The sequence below is a fragment of the Branchiostoma floridae genome, chromosome 2, assembly GCF_000003815.2.
Source record: "Branchiostoma floridae strain S238N-H82 chromosome 2, Bfl_VNyyK, whole genome shotgun sequence".
NCBI classification, from domain to species: Eukaryota; Metazoa; Chordata; class Leptocardii; order Amphioxiformes; family Branchiostomatidae; genus Branchiostoma; species Branchiostoma floridae.
The window spans coordinates 16,702,287-16,723,546 of NC_049980.1; the positions used below are offsets into that span (position 1 = coordinate 16,702,287).

Genomic DNA, 21,260 nt, shown 5'->3' on the forward strand with positions numbered 1-21,260 from the left:
TTGTAGCGCCATTATATATTAATTACTTTCATTTCATCATATATTTTTGTTTCAAATCCTCTATTCTAGGAAAAAATAATTAGGAGCGACAACATTATTCCCGTCATGCAAGAGCACGAGACTAGCCCTAACCAAGATGGCGGAGTCGGAAGATTCTGGAAGCGAACTGATCAAAATTGTCGTCAAAACTCCAAAATCTAAGGAGACGGTGGAAATTGAGGCAACTTCTACGATAACAGAAGTTAGTATGCTCACAGCAGTTTCATTTATTTGTATTCCAAAGACTGTTTTAGTGGATTATTTTCATCGGAAAGTGTCGAGATTTCTACATGTGGATACGTAGCCATTTTTGTTAGTTCCTCCATGACATGACAGAAGTCGCAATACATCTTGATTTGCAGACGCCTTTCAAGATTATGTTGCTTGGTCTGGTCACTCTGTCGTTCCGTTTTGTTCACAAGCAGATAGCGTTAAACTTAAGCTGCCTTTGTGAGTCTTGAACTGCATAACGCGATACTTATGTTGACGCATGACCCCAGCAGCCCACCGGTACGCAGTAAACGCACGTTATAAGGTTTTAGTAAACACTGGAACAATCCGGCTTTGATGATTCTCGATTTATGCTGCTAACGTAACATAAGAACCTAAAGAATCATTCCAAAATTAACAGCGGTCCATAGATCTCATTGAGGAACTTGAGCTAAATTATTCGTCCAGTTCTTTATTTTCTGGATATATTTTGTGCATTTACTTAAAAAAGCTACTTTGATCCGAGTAAGAATATGCTAGTATTACTAACTAGTATTACTAATTATGCACAGATTTGGTAGCCATTTAGATGAATGTCCACAACAGGAAAAGGGCCTGTGACCATTTCGGCCTGCTGTAATTGTTTTCCCTTCATATCACTTTGCATTTTCCGTGAAGAAAATTGCCAGTTTAACATTTCGTACTATTCATAATACACAAATTTATGTCTACCAATACCAGGATAACAAAGTGATGAAAGTTCTATTAGTCTATATTCTGTAAGCACCAATAAGCAGTAAAATTCTGTCAAACTAATTTCATATTTGAGCTAGAGACTGCTTTGTCTCTCTGTACTCCTCAGAATAAAAATTTATGCTTGAATTGTTCAATAAATGTCATTGCATAAAAGCTTTCTATGATTAAAAGCTCAATGTATTTGTTTTCCCCAGTTCAAGGAGGCAATTTCGCAGAAATTTGGGCAGCCTGTTGAACAGCTGTGTCTGATCTTTGCGGGGAAGATCCTGAAGGACCATGAGACCTTAGAGAAGATAGGAATAAAGGATGGGCTGACTGTTCATCTGGTGATCAGACAAAAGGTTGGGTCTCAGCAGGTACCTACTAGATCTACAGATGTTTTACTTCCTCACTAAGCTGTTATTGAATGATTATGTGGTTATGATACCTTTGATTATCATTACTTAAAAGTTACATGTAAACCTACAGTATATTGTTAAGGTCTAAGAAAAGAAACGTTGTGTTTCCAGACCTACACTAGCAAATCTGCTAATCCTAGCCTTTGATGTGGGCAGTGGAGTTTCCAATTAGAATTCTTATTCAGCCTGCTTCCTGTTCAAGTAATAAAACTGCTTGTTCTGTCTTATGTATCCACAGATTTGTAACATTATGCACAACATTTAAGTTTGACATTGAAAATATAAGTGTCCTCATGCATTTAAACTTTACTTTCAAATTGTCAAACTGTATTGTATCATTAGATTTTCAGCTAGTCTAAAAAGAAAGATGAAAGAAAAATACGATCCTTACCTAGCAACCCGACTGAAACAGGAGGCACAATGCAGAATTTGGAAAAGAAAGGAAGTTATGTTATTGATGCGTGTTTGGTCATGGAGACTGTATTCAGGGCTCGAAATACTGGGTGCATGTGCAACCAGGTGGACCCAAAATTAAGGCTGTGCACCCAAATATTTTCTTACGTTTATGTATGTAAAGGTATCAGAGTATACTAGTCTACATCATATTCGTGACATCTAAGTGTTAGAAAGATAATAAAAATGTCTGCCATGGTACTTGTTTAAGAATTTGAAGCTTGTAATTAAGTTTTATTATTAGGTTATTATTTAAATTTAAGTGGTGCACCCAAACCTTTTTTGGTGCACCCAATTTTTTAAGCTGGGTGCACCAGTGCACCTAATCCCAAAACTGAATTTCGAGCCCTGGTATTTATTGTGTTATATGACAGGGTCCAAGTGCAAGTGGAAGTTCTGCTCCAGCAGCCTCCAGCACACCCTCAGCCCCCGCAGCTGCTGCTGCTGGGACTGCACCTGCAGCCGCTCCACAGCCGGCTCCAGCTGCAGCACCATTTGGTGTGGGTGGAATGGGGGGCCTGAGCGGACTGCAGAACCTGGGCATGGGGTCTGCCAACTTCATGGAGATGCAGCAGAGAATGCAGCAAGAGGTGAGGGTTTAGACTTAAGAGTAAGGCACATTTGTGTTAAATGTGAAGACAGTTAAAGTACTAAGTTATCTTAGAAGACAAGAACAATGTGTGTTGGTTTGTAATGTTTATGTTGTAGAGGTCTGAAGAGGGCTAAATAATGTGACCTATTGTATTTTCCTATATCGTATGTGAGCCAGATAATTTGTTGACAGGAATATATATACAGAAAAGCTAAATGATCAATGAAGGAAAATTTTGTCAAGTGCTGTCTTTTATATAACTAACTTTTGAATGTTTGTATGTTTTCAGTGAATGTTTTATCACATGTCAGTTACATAGTAGTACAATAGGAATGTTTATTAACATGAAGTTCAGCTGCAAGAGGTCTATGAATGAATATAAATGGATTAGACTTAACTGATGTGTAGCCAAATTACAGTGATGTTGAACATAAAGCCCCAAGTGTTATGTGCGCAATTACATATCATGTTTGTTGTTGAAGTTTGAATTTCACTTAGTCAACAATAAGATTATAATAGGTTTCACTAGGACAATTTGTTACCTTGAATGTTGAGAAGTGATTGATTGGATAGTTGTGATGTTTGTGTTGTTTTTCTCCAGCTGCTGCGTAACCCTGACATGCTGACCCAGATGATGGAGAACCCGTTTGTTCAGAGCATGATGTCCAACCCTGACCTGCTCAGGAACCTCATCGTCAGCAACCCGCAGATGCAGCAGCTCATGGAGGTGGGTGGGACACAAGCACTCTCCAACTCTGGTGTTCAAGGGGAAATCTTAAATTCATGACACTGTGGATATGTCTTCTTCTTATGACTACTGTACTAAAAAGTTCTTTCAAACACAAATTCTGCACAAAAGCTCCTTTTCCCTTCTACCACTGCACTGCAAAAGTTAATAACATTTACAGTAATTAAAGGGTTCAAGGTTAACGCATTTGCCCCAAGATCCGTCAAATGACAAGAATATTTCTGTCACTTTAATCTGATTAGAGTTTTTCCCCTTTGAATGGTGGATGACACCCTTAGTTAGATCTTTGGGAAGACTCGTGAATAAATGATAGTGATGTTTGACTGTCTCTGTGCTCCTGGAACAGAGAAACCCAGAGATCACCCACATGTTGAACAACCCAGAGTTGATGCGCCAGACCATGGAGCTGGCCAGAAACCCTGCCATGTTACAGGAGATGATGCGCAGTCAGGACAGGGCGCTCAGCAACCTGGAGGTCAGGATTAGATATAATTTGTACTATGACAAGTTTCTTCATCTGACATTTCAGTGACCATCTGTCGCCTTCGTCACGACGTTACTGAGTAAAAGATAAATATTGTCCAACACCAACATATAATAATCACATAAATACTGTCCTCTGTGTTTTTTGTACTTTTATGTGTAAAGAATAAATTGAAATATTCTTCACCTATGCTTGCTGTCCACAACTAAAGCAAAGGGCTCTTTACTGCTTTTTCCCCAGAGTATCCCAGGTGGTTATAACGCCCTGCGGCGCATGTACACGGACATCCAGGAGCCCATGATGAACGCAGCACAGGAACAGTTCGGCAACAACCCATGGGCTTCACTTGTGGGCGGTGGTGAGCAGTTATTACTATCATTTAGGATAAGAAGACATACAAGTAGTTCACAGGTGTTGGGACACATTATCATCTTCCCAGCCTCTTACAGCATTGCCAGGTATCTATTGTGACAGATGGTTTGCTACCAATAGTCAGAAATGATATGACTACCGGTATTAAAGTCAACTTCTCACATGATTTCTATTTCCAATACTTCAAAAGAACAATCATCACGAGGAAGCAACAATGCAATTGGGGTTTGGCACACAACAAGCATTTTAGATGATTGGAAGAGAGGATTGATTAAACTTCCACAGGACACTACAATTTTAGCTGTCCCCATGATAAGGAATTCCTGATGAGACTGATCTATATCATTTCCTGCACTTTGTTTGAAAGAAAGGAAGGATATTTGCGAGCTGACTTTTGTTCTGAACTTGGTACCAGGTACCAGTAACCCCCAGCAGGGTCAGGAGAACAGAGAGCCCCTCCCCAACCCCTGGGCACCCCAAGGTTCCAGTACCACAGCCGCCACCACCAGCACCACGACTGCCAGTACCACGGCCAGCTCACCAGCAGGACAGGGGCTGCCTGGAGGCCTGCCAGGAGGAAGTAAGGACCAGAGAAGAAACATGCATTTTGATTCAGCTTAGAAATGTTTTATAATCATACAACCATTGTTTTTGAGATGAAATGAAATGTGACCCACATCCCAGAAGAGACCCTGAGTAAAATTTCAGGCCTTTTGTGCAATGGTCCGTTGACCTAACGTCATCTTCCAAAACGATGAATGCAATCCCTAACAAGATGTCCAACCTGGAACCAACCCTATGATTTGGAACCATAGAATTTGATTTCATTGGGTCTAGCAATGGGGTTGCTACATACAGTGGCTTTTTAGTTGTTCTAAATCTAAATAGCGATCTAGAGAAATAAGTTTAAGTTTAAGTTTCTGTTCAAGTAAACCTAGCCTTCATATGTCAGTGTCTGTGTTGCAGTTCCCACATCAGGCATGTTCAACTCCCCGGGGATGCAGAGTCTTATGCAGCAGATGGTGGATAACCCCCAGCTCATGCAGAACATGCTGCAGGCACCCTACATGCAGGTTAGAGCCATGCTGTTGTAGACATTCAATCTTGTTGTATCCTCACAATGCATATGTGGTACATTGTAGCATGCTTACCATCTGTAGAGCTAGTATAATCACCATAACATACCAGTTTGGGAGGCACACTGTACGGCAGCTGGTTATATTACACTGTCTGACCTATCACACCTAAACTTTGCAAAGCTAGCTGTAAGCTTTGTTTCAAGCTATCTAACGAGAAGGCCCCTATTATATTTCTTGTCAACAAGTTCCATGATCCACTGTACGAACTAGGAAAAAATTACAATGAGCTGCAATTACTCCTACTACCTACTTAACGAGGAAGTTCGAACAGTTGTTCGGACCAATGTCCCTGCGTTGTTAATGAAGATGTCTCTGTTGTGCAGAGTATGATGCAGTCCATGGGCCAGAACCCTGACATGGCTTCACAGATCATCGGTAACAACCCCCTGTTCCAGGGCAACCCACAGCTCCAGGAGCAGATGAGACAACAACTGCCTACCTTCATGCAGCAGGTAACATAACAGATTTCAGAACCTCAACATTCCTCACAAATCAAACTTGTGTAAGCTAGGATATTTGAGTAATTCAATTATCGTGCCTACCTGTTTAAATGCCTATGCCAGGTGCTGGCCGCTTGCTTCTCTCCCTACCACTCCCCCTTGTTGCACAGTTCCACTCCCTAGAGGTTCTGCTGCTTCTAGATGGGGTCTGAGATGGGGCTTCCCTTGGGTTAGATTTGCAGACTTTTGGTTGTATACTTTGTCAGTTGCATTGGAATTTTGGACTTACCAAACTTCCCATCATGATAGTTTTGCATGATATGCCATCAGCATTATTTTAGTTATCTATTGTCACCATTACAGATGCAGAACCCTGAGGTGCAGGCTGCCGTCACCAACCCTCGTGTGCTGCAGGCCATCATGCAGATCCAGCAGGGCATGCAGCAGCTGCAGGCAGAGGCACCCGTCCTGCTGCCAGGGTAAGTCTCTCACACACATAACTCTGCAGCAGACGCACCCGTCCTGCTGCCAGGGTAAGTCTCTCACACACATAACTCTGCAGCAGAGGCACCCGTCCTGCTGCCAGGGTAAGTCTCTCACACACATAACTCTGCAGCAGAGACACCCATCCTGCTGCCAGGGTAAGTCTCTCACACACATAACTCTGCAGCAGAGGCACCCGTCCTGCTGCCAGGGTAAGTCTCTCACACACATAACTCTGCAGCAGATACACCCGTCCTGCTGCCAGGGTAAGTCTCTCTCACACATAACTGTTCATTCTTAACTAAGTCACATATTTTACAAAATATTCTATATAGACCTTATGAGGAAACACATATCTTAGTTGTTTACCTTGGTCAGAAAGTCATAGCCAGTGCTATGTGTGTCTATGTGTGTGGTTTAGGCTTGGTGTTCCTTCTCCCAGTGTTCCCCCTGCGGGTGGTATGCCGGCCTCCCCTGCTGCACCAGCCTCCTCTGCAGCATCCTCCAGTACAGACTCCACCACAAGCACCACGCCTACTCCTACTACTGCCAGTGCCAGCACCACCTCTCCCAGTACAGCAGCGCCTCCTACTGGCCCTACAGAAGCACAGCAGCAGCTCTTACAGCAGATGTTACAGACACTGGCAGGAGGGAATGCAGTAAGATGCCTTACTGTTGACATATCCTTATATTTGCAGGGACTAATTGCTATACAAAAAATAATCTGCGACTGTGAGCATTTATTCGCATTACAGTTTGTAAAAGGATTATTTGGAGGTTTTTACCAGAAATGAAATGTTGATAACGACAGTGTATCATGTGATACAATTATGAATATCTTGGTGTCTTAATCTGATCAGACAGATTGACTTGTGTTTTTTAAGATGGCACATGATATATTATTATAGAAACATACATGTAACTCAAATAATTTGTTGTCCACTGATAATAGTGTAGCCTTTATTTTTCCTGGATGGCTTGTTCCACCAGGCAGCTGCTTTTCAACCAGGTTGAGTTCATATGGAGGGGGCTGGAGAGGGTCACAGATGATATGTTCCAGTGAAACTATTAACAATCATGCCATGTCCTGTGATTGTTTGCTCCAGATGCAGCCACCAGAAGTCCGGTTTAGGAGCCAACTGGAGCAACTAGAGACAATGGGGTTTGTCAATAGGGCGGCAAACATACAAGGTACACATATGTCAGGATAGAGATTACCATCTGCCCGAGTAGCCAGTAGAGATCCCAATCAGGGTGTTGTTCACAGTGACTCTGATCATGATGCTGTGTTAAGGTGGTCAATTCAGTTATCTAAAGTGACATGAACAGAAGTTGAAAAGTTCCAATTGTCTTTTAAGGGAATATCTTCAACTTTACAGGCTTCTATCAGGATCCCAACCGGCAAAACAAGACTACAATCTCCACCCTAACACATACATGTAGTAGTCTTTTATCATGTCATACTGGTAGATACATGTAGACTTCCACAGCATTGTCACTCACTATGCAACCAAAACTGTTGTTCTTGCCTTTGTAATCACCATCAATATGTTTTTGTGTTTCAGCGCTGACCGCCACAAACGGTGATGTAAACGCAGCGATAGACAGGCTACTACAGGCACAATGACACGCGCACACGCAGACATAGTAGTTGTTAACGTCTGTACAGATTCTACTGTGACAGGAGAAGGTATGATGTTCCTCCAGAGTAAGGAGTGTCTTCCTTAAGAATGAGTCAGGAGAAAGATTTTATGTCAGTAGGTCTAAGGGCCCAGGTGGGAATATGTTTGTAAATGGTTGCAAAAGAGGACAAGAGGACTGTATCAGTTCTTCATTAAAAGAGTCATGTAGGAACTGATTAACTAATGAATAGTGAATAGCTAAGACATGGGTAATAACTAGTTGTGTAGCATGCATAGATTTGCCACTGTTGTACACAGATCTGTGGTGGAAGCGCATCTCTTAAGTATTTTTCCCAATAATTGTGGCTTTCACATAGTGGTCTGTGAACCTTGTTACTTTTTTGCAAAAGACATTTAACATTATTTCACTTGTGTTAGGTAGAGTCATCATACCCATAAACCAACCATTTCCTTGCTGTGTAGGCCTTGGAGGCACAACCCAGGTAGTGAGTTACTATATACATGCATTAATTTGTTGCTAAACATATATAGAATGTCACTGCTGATGTATAACTGTTTGTAGGACTAGTAGCTGTTACAAATATGGTAGACATCTTTATTCATGCCTAGAAATTAAAAGTAAGAAGTAAGATAGACAAATTTATCAACTCCTCAATCTCCATTCAGAGAGTTTGATTGCACATGAACCATTTCAAAAACATGCCATCAGTCAAAACTGTGATCCCATGAACGATATGGGTTGGGTTTTGGTCCAAAATAGAACTTTGATCTTGAGCAATTCTATGATCTTTCGTAGTCGGGGAACAGGTAGCGATATACGGTAAAATGGTACAAAAACATCTAGTCTCTTTGTAACAAAGATTGCTCTACATTCTGGAGAGGGTGTATGAATGATAATGCGAAGTAAATGCTATCACAGATTAGGTCAGGTCAGGTGTACATGTACCTGGTAACTTCATGTGATATGAAAATGGCCCTACAATGGCCCCACTTTTGGAGTGCTGTAGGATTGCTCAGACACATTTTATGTTGGATTTTACTATGATTTCTAACTTGAAGATGTAGCAGTGTTATGCTAATGGCAATAGCTTATTTTACAGTACTATCAATATTCTGAAATTAAGATACGTGTATGTACATTTTTAGATTATTGGGGGAAAATTACTAAGGCCTGATTTTGAAAATTGCAAGAAAGATTAAATATGAAGGGAAGCCACCAAATCACAGTGTTTTTAGGAGTAATGATTCCCCACATTGGAGTGATTCTGGTATGTTGTATTTATTGTGCATAACTTTCCATCATCCTTACTATGATCGCCTCTTATGTATGGTACATTTAACACAGTGTTTGTCATTTTGTATGGTAACATGTAATGAAGAAGTAATGATAAGTGTTACCAACTACATGCCTCTGGTTTCTAAATCTTATTACATACAATCGTGTAAATTTACATGTAGGTTTTAAGTTAATTTGGATAGAAAGAGTTCTTGCTTTGGGAGGTTTTTGTGTGGGATGGTCACAGAAGACAATTGTTACCGTACCGAATGTATCACAACAGAAATAAAGCCAGTCTTAAGTGATTTTGATCTGCTAGTAGGTGTACATGATTAATTGTATGAAAGTTTGGATGCAATATTTAACTGTGAAGAGGTTTTACTTAGACATATATTGACGGCAAGATTAAAATGACTCAACATGTGTTAAATCATGCATAAGATATTAAACCGTATGTAGAGGAGTCTCTTCCTTAGTCATATGTTGCAATATTCATAATTTAGCTGTTACAATAATGGCACAACTTTTTTAAACATGCTCGTTGTGTGGAAGAATAGAAGCCACAGGAGTTACACTATTTCATCAAAGTTATTGTAAAGACATATTCCCATGAATTCCCAATGATAAAACAAAACAGTGTCCACTACTGCAAATAACTTAATAAGCACCAATTCCGATTTTCCTGCATGTGAATATGCTGATTATTACAGCATGACACCTTCTCAGACTTCCAGCAGCGCTGGCTTTTGTTGGGGGTCAATTTGACACACTTCAACATGGCCCAAGGTTCTCTAATGTCAGGAGAATCATCACTCTCCCAAACATGAAACCCAGTGCTTTTAGGTAGCACCACGAGTGGTGAGGATAATGTTTTTTTTCTGGCCGGCCGACTCCCTTAGCGTACTATTGACTCTATTTGTCCAATTTCTACAATTAGACCACCGATACACGTAGCCTGGTAGAGGCTAGCTTTTAGGGCCTATTCGGAGGCTAGCGCCACAGCAATATTGCCAATATAATTTGATACATTTGATACCTAACAGCGGCCAATGAAATAGATGCTGCAGCTTGGTCATGGAAGCTACTCCTACAATGTTACGCTGCCCAATCAACATGATATAGTACGTTTTCTGTACGGGAACAGTAGTAGATTACACCATTCTGTTCATACATCATAGAATAAAAGCTAATTGGCCAAAAGTACAGTAAATCTAATTGGAGGATCAATTAGGCTCTGACAGGATGTAGTTGCGAAATGTGAAAATATGCAACGTCGATCAAGAAGGTTATGTAGGCTTACAGTAGGCTTAGAATAAGGCCATATAACGTCCTTGCGTCGACTAGGTATAAGCTCTTTAACTATGAGATATAGTTAATTAACATTTTCCCAAACAAGTCCCGACGCCGTCACATACATTTAGAATAATCCATCGACTCAAGGAGGTAAAAAAGCCTAGCCTATACCTGGTCGACTTTGAGAGTCCATGTAAGATTGTAACGCCCTGGCCGCTTGTAGAAGCGCCGCCTATGTTAGCTCACTTACACAGCACTTTCAGTGTAGGTAATGGGTATAGTGATCATCGTCCGTTTTCCAATGACAACTTAGGCCTTTTACTGTCCACATTTTATGTAATACATATGTTGGCTTCAGACAACAAAATAATACAACAGGGGCTTATCTAGGCGTACTTTCAAATACAAATCGGTTGTACACGAAGGCAATATCATCCATATGTTCTACATCATCATGTACATGTATGTATAGTACTGTAGTTGTGGCATAAGATAAGGCATGGAGGCATTAAAGTCGTAAACTTGCAAATATTCTTTCTGCAAAATTCACAGCCGGTATTTTTCTCTATTTGCCAATTCTCTTAGACATGATTTCAGACATGTATTCCTAGCAGGAACGTTACCAATATTGAAACATAACAAAGTAGAATTGTTAGCCACTAAGAAACTATAGAGATTGTCAATTTGGATTGGAGGTCTTATTCAAAGGCCTTTTAGATCTAGGACACACGATCACACTTGCGATCACACATGAGAACAATAGGGAAAGCCGTGAGCAGATCGAAAGTTTAGTTGAAAGTGACATGAGCTATTAGAGAGTTCGTCATAGGCTGACCTCTGGCCAATGGGGGCTCGCCATTGTCAATCCCCGTGACGTATTCCCGGAAAAGTTCGTTAGCGAAGACTGCCGAAGATGACATCATCACTCGAGTGGCTTGAGGAAACTGAGTAGCGGTTGAACACACCCGTCCCCACGAGCACCGAGCCAGGTAGGTGTCTAATCTACTGCCAATGACTTTGTATCTAGTCGTTTGACAGTTCCTGTAAGATATTTTGATATAATGATGTGAAAAGTGATCAATAAGAGATACGCTACCGGGTTGAGAGCATATCGTGGGTGAGTTTACTTGGGTGTTGTGACCGTTATCTTCGCGTGGCCCCAAGCACCGGTGCTGTCACGTTGTGGGGGCGCCATGTGCTTTTGCTCCGCTAGTTGTGGAAATCAGTCCCCATGTTTGTCAAGAGAAAGCTTTCACATGCGTACACTACTCAGTAGTCAAATTTGCTAGTAGAAGCACATTAACGTGGTGTGATGTGGTGTACAGATATGCTGTATCTTCAGTACTTTGTAAGTCGATATAAAGGCGCTCTTTCTGAGTTATACCAGGCGGATCTAGCGAGCACTGGTCGCGTGTATTGGTTACAAACACATAAGGCATTGTTTCAACTGGTCGAATTCTTGGAATTTTTGCTGGACAAATTCGTCTGGTGCTGCGGCAGTTTGCACGTCGACTGACCCCGCCCGTCTGATTGGCCATGTTTTTCTACAACAGCAGCACCAGTAAGGTTACGTCTCCGAGGTCAGGAAGATAGACCTGTTTCAGTTTGGAATGTCACGATTGTTGCCAAGTTTGGCTTCCACGTCTGGATCAACGATATGGTCATTGCCAATGGTGTGATTTCTGTGACATGCATGGCTACGCTGGAAAATAAAACTCGCGAAATTCCTCCGACCACTTCCTACCGAGGTTTGGTATGAGTAGCCGACATGAATATATCCCAAGAGGCATCTTCTGATGGGCCCAACAGATGGAAGATATTCTCTTCCCTCCCCGACGGACCACTGACTCACTGTGCAAACACTAGATTTATTCACTGGCTATCGTATGTTCGTCGTATACAACGATGCATAATCTATAGCCCACAAAGGGTTATCAGTTGAACTTTGAATAAAATGGAATATGATGACAACGTTTTATTTTACTCTTACTTGTTGTGCATAACGGCGAAAATGAGGCCACAGCGCAGTATTTCACTTTGCCCGTAAATATTTAGACAACGGCCGAACAGTTGTGAGATGGTGCGATGTTTTCGCTTCCGCCCTGCACTGTCTGGCCTGTTTCCCCCACCCTCGCTGATTGAAAAATCTCCGCATTCCTCTCTTCACAGGCAAGCAGACACCCCAGCTCTCCACCTCACGGCCTGTTTCAAGCAGTACGGTATTAAACAGTAGGTAAGTGTTCGAGCTGTGCGTAATCCACGAGTTTGAACATGTGTAAGTCTGTCATGCTCTTGATGTGACCCGTTTGTATGTCTAAAACGCTCGCTCGTGGATCAGGGAAGTGAAGTAAATGGATGAAAAGAAGGAGGAGCGAGCTTTTGTGTGACGGGGGTGCTGCTGAGCGCTGTGGGTCGCCGTCTGTATTCCACGCTGAAATTGTTTCACCCCTCACCCATTTAGCCGGAAAACAGTTGAAAAGAATCGGCGTGCTTTTTTTCCATGGATCAAGGGGAGCAGAGGAAAGGTCGCACCAGGAATGAGATGATTACAGGGTTGCTCCACAATCTATAGTGTGTTGTCTCTGCTAGAAATGCACGGCTTCTCAGACGACTGTTGGCCAAGTTTTTGACATGTTTTGTCTGGCTTTCCTTGTCCTACAAAGCAGTATGTTCATCACGCTACATGAAAAACTTCATAATTCACAAAGCGTTGGGTCTTGTTTCTAAACATTGAACCTACATTTTCTGATGACTAGAAGCTTTTATTTCTCGTTATCACGTACATGTATGAGCTCAAATTATAGTATTTCAACAACCTCATGCAGGACACGTGTTATTATTGGCAAATCTGGCCTTTTATTTTCTTAGCATACACCAGACTCTGAGCCACGAGAAAACTGGATGACTCAGTCTCAGACTAATCCGTACACTTTTCATTTCCAGATGACCTCATTGCATGTGCTTTGGGCCTTCGACATAGTTTTAGGACACTTTCATTTCTTTCAAAAGAACATTTGCAACCAAATTTAATATTTATGCCATTCTGTGATTTGTCTGTGTTGAGAGATATGTAATACTAAGTACGCAGTTTCTCTGGTGCCAATGTGCGATTTGTAACAAGCAGGTCATTGTGTGCCGCTTACCCGTGACCTTGGCACAATGCTGTGCTCATCATAACCGAGGTAACGATATGTCGTGTAGGCTATCGCAGTGAAACGCTAAGTGCACTCCGTAACCATAGCACTCCATGTTGCCATGCCACCATCACTACAAATATGTCCTGCCCCCACGTAGATGTGTTATGTCAGACAAAGGACGTCGCATTTCCGGACTTATTTGAAAATTGGTCCCACGTGAGCGAAAACACATCAGTGACATTCTCCAAGCAGAGGTTACGGTCGAAGGCTAGTGGTGACCGCAATTTTTTCGCCTGCTGTCCTCGCTCCGATCGTAACCATCGCTTAGCCGCCTCTGTTGGCCTTTTTATGGGCGTTGGCGTAAGTTGGGGGAACATTTTCTAGGTTAGAGGATATTACTCTCAAAGCAGAGGTTGATGGGGTCACGACTGTCCCCAACAAGCTCTGCTTGGAGAGTGGTGGATATTACTAGACAGTAGTCCTTCGGTCGGAAAGGGCGTGGTTCGCCTAGGCTGGGAGGTGGTGGGTGTGGGTAGCGGATGCTCAGTGGGAGATAGTTTACTACCAGGCTCTTGTTTATCTCGAGAGAAGCAAAACCATATGGCGACAATAAGATAACAATGATCTCCAAATACATTAGAAAGAATTAGATAGTAACTCCTTCCTTCGACCTATATAGATTAATGCCATGATTTATCATTGGAAAATGCGAATACAAAAGCGTTACAAAAGAACCAACCTTATGGCAGTTGCCCTACATTTGGATACTCTCTAAGGTATGTTTTTACGGATACTCTGGGGATATACGCTTTGTGTTTGTTTGAACTGGCTGTTTCTCAAGGTGAATACTCAAGGTGAATGTTGTTTATCAGTAATTTACTCCGGCGGTAGTCAGAAGTCTGCGGTTTGTAATTTGTAATGGAAGACCGTTCAAGACACATATCTGGGACAGACCCGATGATAGGGTAGCCTCCACAAGGCCTTCCTACGGGTTTGAATCGTAAAATTCGGTAAAGTCTAAGATGGCGTGAATACGTACATACATGTACGTAATTGGCTAGGACACTCAGTCCTTAGAAATGTTAATCCTCCTTAGGTCAATATTCCTATCCCCCGGCAGATTGAGGGAGATTAAGGGAGTCATGTCGTCCACGGCTCTCAGATTTAACTTGCTACTCTCTTTCACGGGTCGATGGGAATGCAAGGGTAGTCTGATTAGAAGCAGGAACGTTGCCACCGTGTTATCGACTCTTCATAAAGGTTAATGTAACTTTTGTTGTCACCATCTTGTCCATAGCCTTGAAAACGCAATAATCAGCAGTGTTATTTCGCACTCAGACAGTACAGGTCATCGACCCGCCCCTTTCCACCAATGGTACACTGAGACCTCGCCAATCCTCCCGCCACAGGCCTGTAACTTCAGTCAGACACGTGTGTCTATAGTGCACTGCATCTACAGGAGAACATGAAACTGATTACTCTATATAGTAGAACGAACGAGGGAAGCCTCTAATATCCTCATTCAAAGATATCTGCCCAAGTCGCCTTTTTAGTGTATTTGATAAACAAGTTGGGCGGGTCGGAATTTGACGTAAATTAGATCGGACGGTGACTTTTGACAATGATAGACCGCCCCTACGATAAAATACAGTCCTGTTTGACAGGAGGCACGCCTGAGACGTGCCCAAAATCCGATCTATCTGATCACGTATCGATGATAAAGTGCGGTCTCAGCTGCATAGTTCCGACTTCTGGACTCCATATTTGGTGACGCGGATGTGTCCGCCTCTGTACTGTAGTCATTACACCAGGTCATGATGACATCATACACTCGGGTGTCAAAGTCACGAGGCGGGATGTAAAACTTATCTACACTGATTCATTGATTCCTGGAAAAATAGTAGGAAGTGGTCAAATAGACTGAATAATATGCCAGAGGTCATTGAGCACAATTTGAGTCTGTCGTGAGTTATCATCTCCCTAGGTTGCACACTACTATCCTCCGAACTCCTATAGTCAGGCTAATCATTCAGTCTATTAGTATTTGACCAATTTCTGCTGTTTTCCAGGCAGCCTATGGAGTGTGATAGAGACTATAAGAAAAAATGTGCGAGACATATTTGTATTTGTCGAACATCACAACCACGTAAAATCAAAACTGATCATCATGACTGCATCAATGCTTGCAATGGGTTTATGTCCGCGATTTTTGGTCGAAGCTAAAATCCTTGCTGCGTTATTCTTTATGTCTTCTGCCCACCTAGTGACCTACCCCTTCAACGACAGCGAACATTCCATTTTCTCCTCACGGCGAAATTAAATCCCTGCCAACATTTCTCTCTTTATCTCTATACCTCTGTACTTTTATAGCATTCCTGCGGTCAGTGTTCTGGGCCGTTAGCATTCACGTCGCTCTGAGCATGATTCTGATTTATGATATCCTCCTAACCGACATTAGCAAGCCATCCATACCTGCCCCTCCCCTCCCAATGACTGTGCCCTATTTTCGGGTCAGGATTGACGACGGTCGATCCAACAGCTTATGGTATATGGTGGACTAATCCAGACGGGAAGAGAGGAGAGTTCTAATCAGTGAGTACTTCCTACTGCGGTTTTACTTATATCCAGCCTGTTAGGAAAAATAGGTCGACTAGTCTCCAAGTAGATGTTGTGGTAGAAAATCGAAATGTTTTCTATAAGTTATAACAAACACTGCGTATGTTTGCAGATCCTAGCCGACAAGAACTCTACAGCCTATAACTAAATTTATTATTTGATATATCTTACGCTATCACAAACTCACCACCTTATGTAATTTGATATCATCCTAACATCATGTGACCTTTGAGCTAAGTTTGAGGTGTAGATAAGATACAGTACGCCACAGGGTGTATTTCTGCCATCAGCACGCCCCTAGTCCCGATGTTTGTGTTGGAGTATGCTCTTGTCGCCACCTTAATGCTCCGAAAACAAACACTGTGGCGATGATTGTGATATGGCATTTGGGAAAGGCCGTGTGAATAGAAGATTCTTGATTATTATTGGACATTGGCCAGTAGTGGAGAAATGTCGTCTTAAAAGTTAGCCATAATAAAAAATATTCTATGGTCAAAAGGCTAATGCGCCATGTGAATCCACTGAGGCCAACAATGAACGTATTGTAGAAGGAAACACGATTTTTTTTCTTATTGACAACACGAAAAGGGTGATTCACGTTTAACTGTCAAACTTTCAAACTGGTAACAGTTAACAGTTGAAATATTTATGCATGGAATCGGAATGCTTCTTTAATGCATCACTCGATCATGCCTAGTCTGTGTAACACAAACTCCGCTGTCCAGGGCTCTAACTGGCCCCTCCCCGCGGAGTTTGTGCCCCACTAGCTATAAGCTGGGGGAACTGTTGTAGAAAATACCAACACCAATGGCAAGCCAGGATTTCGGTCAAGCCCCCATTACCGTGGAAACCAGTACATTTGCATGTCTCCACCACCCAGACGGTGGGCGGGCTAGTTGCCTCTCCTATTGTCTGTGCAGGCTGTGGTTCTCTGTGTGAAGGTCCCATGGGAGCAGAGGCATGTTTGAGTGGGAAAACAACATCTTGTGGGGATTTCAAGAAACTTGAAGGAATCTTGGAGCGCAGACTTTCCTGGAACTATTATTTTGCCTGGTGGTGAGATTTTATGTGGCCAGCAACGAAAGCTTGGCATAAAGTATATTTCTTTGATCTATATGGGCAGACAACTGCAGAAAAACAGTTGGTCCACAAAAATGCGGCATGTTGTTGTGACACTTGAAGCCTGTCAAACTTCTCAGAACCATGATATGTCCCTCCTATATTGCCCCATTGTCACATCAAAAGTTATGCCACAGGCACATCTACCTAAAGGAATGCTATTCTATGTATTGTAGAGTAATTTTCACATTAGTTCTTCGGTGCAACGGTTGTTAATAAAAAGATGTCTCATATTATAATAGTAGAACTGTGCATACATAGTCAACTGTTCCCACCATCAGTACAAGTGGCTCAGATCAAGGAGATCAACTACAGATAAGAGGTGTGATGCTGTCAATCACCACATAGCAACCCAACCCAGTCCCTAGCAACCAAAAGCCAGGCTGTGGTGGGCTGTGATGACAATTACATAAATTATCCATATATGGAAAACCCAGTTCCCTTGACTTAAGGCTATTGTCCATCAAGCTAATAGAGGGCCGGCGGATGTTTGGCGGGCTGCTATAAGCGAGATTTAATCAGGCTAGATCATGCCCACTCCTGATAGAATCCTGCTGAACGAAGTCCATTGCAATATTTAGGGAGAGGCCGTTCCAGATGTCAGGCCCGCACTAGCTGTGTCCTATAACAGCAGTCATGCCCAACGCCATGATGTGTGTCTACCATTGTCTCTTGTTGTAAGGGAAGATGACTAACGCGACCAGATGTAGACGGGTGGAAGAGAGATGGACATGTTGTTTGTTTCTTCAGACGCCTGATAAACCAGCCCAACTGGACGGCATTTCTCAGCTATAACGTCACCAGTGTTCAGAAGCTAGGTCCCTCATGATTTATCTGAGGAAAAAAATCTGTTGCAAATGGTTAAATGATGTTCAACTTCACAATTAAACACAGTTTCTCCTGGTGGTATGCAACAGTAGGATTTATTTCTGCCCTCCATACCGACAATATGTTCTAGCTGCACCCATAATTACTAGTAGTAAATCTCATATCGTATGACTGGTATGAAGATAAATTGACCTTGCTGGTGATTTATAGCTAGCTCAAGCAAATGGTTTCCGCGACCTTGCCCTTTGATCGACCTACTTAGCCTCCTTCTAGCCTTCTACAAGCACTGCCGTTTATTTTTGCGGAGAGCGTCAGTTCCTGATATGCAACATATGGGCCAGGTTCTTATGCCGGTGGCAAGGCAGAATCCAAATCCAGTATCCAACAGTTAACTCCAAGCAGATCCTACGGTACCATAAGATGAAGCTCCCACAGGACAGGAGTGAAGCCGGCTTAGGAGTGTGTTTTTCTGCTGGATACTGGTTGGCTCTTGAGATACTGCCTCGCCACCGATTAATCTGCTTGGAGATACATGTGAATGAAGGTCATGTCTGCGGCCGCGTCGACCCATCATATCAGGGCATAAGAACCTGGCCCATATATGCGAAGGAGGCTGCCCTTCTATCTCATCTTTGCCCGAAGGTATGAGGCAGGTTGTGTCTGGGATCACGTTGCCATACTCTCCAGCGCGCTTCAAATATATCTTCCTGTGACTGGTGCTTTCTTTGATGTTATAAAACGTTATCTAGATAGATCCAAAATGTGCTAAGATAATGATGTTAAAGTTACCTAAAGTTAATAGAGGGAGGTCAAGTCAAACAGGGGTGTGTGTAAAGGTGATAGTCGCAAGGTATTATTTTGTGATGGCAAGCTAGTAGAACCAATAGTTCCATCCATCCCTACTTGAACGAGGTCGCTCGAAGTATACATAACCTATGGACCTTCATGTTGGCATTGTGCTGTTACGGGTGTGGCACGAAATGTGTTACAGTTATAAATCTTTTCACCAGACTAGACCACGGTGAAACACATGGTTTGGCTTTGCCGGGTGGAATGTCGTACTCTCGGGGCCTGCTACAACATCATACTGGTGGGAAACATGCTTGTCAGCTGGGATGAACTTGTCAGAACTGTGTAAATCATTGGGCCAGGCTCCACCACGTGATGACAATAGTTTATTCGCCACAGTTGGTTTCCAGAACACGAAAATAACAAAATGTTATAACGTTGCATGTATCAGGGCAAGGTATACTCAATCTGCCTTACAATTTATCGTAGACGTGTACGGGTTACACTTACAGGCATATACCTTGTCCATTTCTCTTCAAACTGTGTTTGCCTGACTTTGAAGCGATCTGAACACAGCCCATATCTGTAGTTATAACGTTTCATCCTCTATATTTGCTACAGGATAAAAATGCACCGTTGCTTGGTTCTACTTCTGGCCCTGTGCCTAGCAGCCGTTCATGTTGCCGTAGCACAGTCCCCTGTCCCGGCGGAGGGAGGAGAGAGCCCTCCCGAGGCGCCCCAGTCCCCGGAGGCGCCGGCGGCTGAGGATGTGGAGGGCACGGACGCAGAGGAAGACGTCGGAGATGTGGGCACAGACGCACCTGACGGGACAGATGCACCAGGTACGGTACTGTCGCCATAGTGAACGCAAGTATAGAATCCACATATAGAATGGATACTGGACTGCTAAAATACGAGATAGTAAAATCATGACAAGTCGACAGTGCATTTTAAGCTAGCTTTTTTGCATATAATACTACTCTGACGAATACGTGTCACCATTTGAACAGGTGAGGGCACGGCCGCGCCCGTGGAGGCCACGACAGCGGCGCCAGACCAGACCACACCGGGAGATGGCTGTGCCGCCATCGTGGCAAACTCCCTCCTGGTCTTCAGCACGGCCGCTCTTCTACTCACCAGGCAGTGATGACGTCACCGGGATGGGAGAGTCACATTGAGGGTGTCATAAACGAGACTGCATGGTGAATTTGGTGCTGTCCCGTCGTGCCTTAGGCGCTTGTGTTCTGCACAGAACATGGAATGATGTACAAAGTTGCGAATGACGGCTGTGCCAATGATTTGGGCTCTGGTGTCGGGAGTTGGTGCAATTTATTTTTGTGCGACAGAGTCCGATGATTCCATTTCCGTTAAGCTTTAAACATAAGTGTGAGCAAACAAGGTTTACACTAATTTATTGTGCCAAATGCGAAGATTAGAGATAGCACGTTGCACTTGAAATATACATGTGTCCCGAAAAGCTGGCTCATAGAGATGTTCGTTAGCCCGGTAAAAAGCTTCTGAACTATCCGTTCTCCTGGCAGTTTTAAACGTTAGCTGGCTGCCGACTACATACATCGATAATTATTTCATGTTGAAGGGAAGACGTGGTTGTACAGAAGCCCTTTTACCTGTTAACACATGTCCCGCACGTTGTGGAAGGTTGGACGAAGGCCGAGTATGACTCCCCCTGCCCGGGAAGCGAAGCTGACATGACCTGCCAGGATTGGGGGACGATCGGCCTTCAACAACACCGCGACAAAGCGTAAATGGTCCAAATGCATAAGAACGACGCCAGTATGTTTTAGTTTGTACGTTATTAAATGTTTATACTGTGTATTTTGAAATAAATAAACAGCCCATGGGAAGGAAGACCTTCGTCAGTCTATGTGTCGATACTTTTGTGTTATTGTTTCCGTGTATTGATATACAATGTAGTACTACAATAGAGCTAAATTATTACCCTTGTGATGAGATATATTGATTGGTAGACATACATTTACCGATGAAAGGTTTCACGTTGGCAAACATAGACCAAAACACTTAACTGGAATTGAAACAACCCTTGAAGAATTCAAGACGGTAGACTCTGTGACTCAGTAACGTGTTTGCTAATTTGAACAAATTCCAGTCACACAGTACTGCACACCCAGACGTAAACAACGCGTGATTCGAATGTCCTTTGCTGACTTCTTGCGGCTGCTGTAATAAGTTATAGTGGCTTTGAAATGTGCACTAAGCAGTCGCTGGATCAGCTCTTTCACAACAACCTGAACTTCAAAGCCACTGGAAAGCTACATGTAAAGGTTCAAAGCCGATCAGCACAAACATCCATTCCTCTCCAAATTAGGGACTGGACAGGTTCCAACGACATACAATAGCAAGTAAATGTCACTGACATCTGTACTGACTACAATCCAAGTTGCTGTGGAGACCGTTCTGGAGGGT

The 21,260-nt window shown here is 42.9% G+C and overlaps 2 protein-coding genes across 7 annotated transcripts; both read left to right on the forward strand.

Moving 5' to 3' along the window:
* The first annotated feature begins 14 nt into the window (after positions 1–14).
* On the forward strand, positions 15–9,344 carry LOC118410643 (ubiquilin-1-like). 4 transcript variants are annotated; one of them, XM_035812434.1, is made up of 14 exons: positions 15–241; positions 1,200–1,361; positions 2,231–2,446; positions 3,050–3,175; positions 3,543–3,671; positions 3,921–4,038; positions 4,468–4,632; positions 5,019–5,125; positions 5,515–5,643; positions 5,995–6,110; positions 6,536–6,543; positions 6,577–6,773; positions 7,221–7,305; positions 7,680–9,344. In XM_035812434.1, exons 1-14 carry the CDS (start codon positions 137–139, stop codon positions 7,739–7,741), a joined length of 1,725 nt encoding a protein of 574 aa, XP_035668327.1. In that variant the 5' UTR covers positions 15–136; the 3' UTR covers positions 7,742–9,344. The 4 variants fall into 4 exon arrangements, with proteins under 4 accessions (XP_035668327.1, XP_035668324.1, XP_035668326.1 ...); XM_035812431.1 differs by having other exon boundaries at positions 6,536–6,773; XM_035812433.1 differs by lacking the exon at positions 6,536–6,543 and having other exon boundaries at positions 6,557–6,773.
* Positions 9,345–11,167: 1,823 nt separating this feature from the next.
* Positions 11,168–20,695, forward strand: LOC118432325 (GPI-anchored CFEM domain protein ARB_02741-like). Of its 3 annotated transcripts, XM_035843883.1 has the most exons (4): positions 11,168–11,315; positions 12,496–12,559; positions 19,437–19,657; positions 19,826–20,695. In XM_035843883.1, exons 3-4 carry the CDS (start codon positions 19,444–19,446, stop codon positions 19,960–19,962), a joined length of 351 nt encoding a protein of 116 aa, XP_035699776.1. In that variant the 5' UTR covers positions 11,168–11,315; positions 12,496–12,559; positions 19,437–19,443; the 3' UTR covers positions 19,963–20,695. The 3 variants fall into 3 exon arrangements, with proteins under 3 accessions (XP_035699776.1, XP_035699784.1, XP_035699767.1); XM_035843891.1 differs by lacking the exon at positions 12,496–12,559 and having other exon boundaries at positions 11,208–11,315; XM_035843874.1 differs by lacking the exons at positions 11,168–11,315; positions 12,496–12,559 and adding an exon at positions 15,916–16,055.
* Positions 20,696–21,260: the final 565 nt, after the last annotated feature.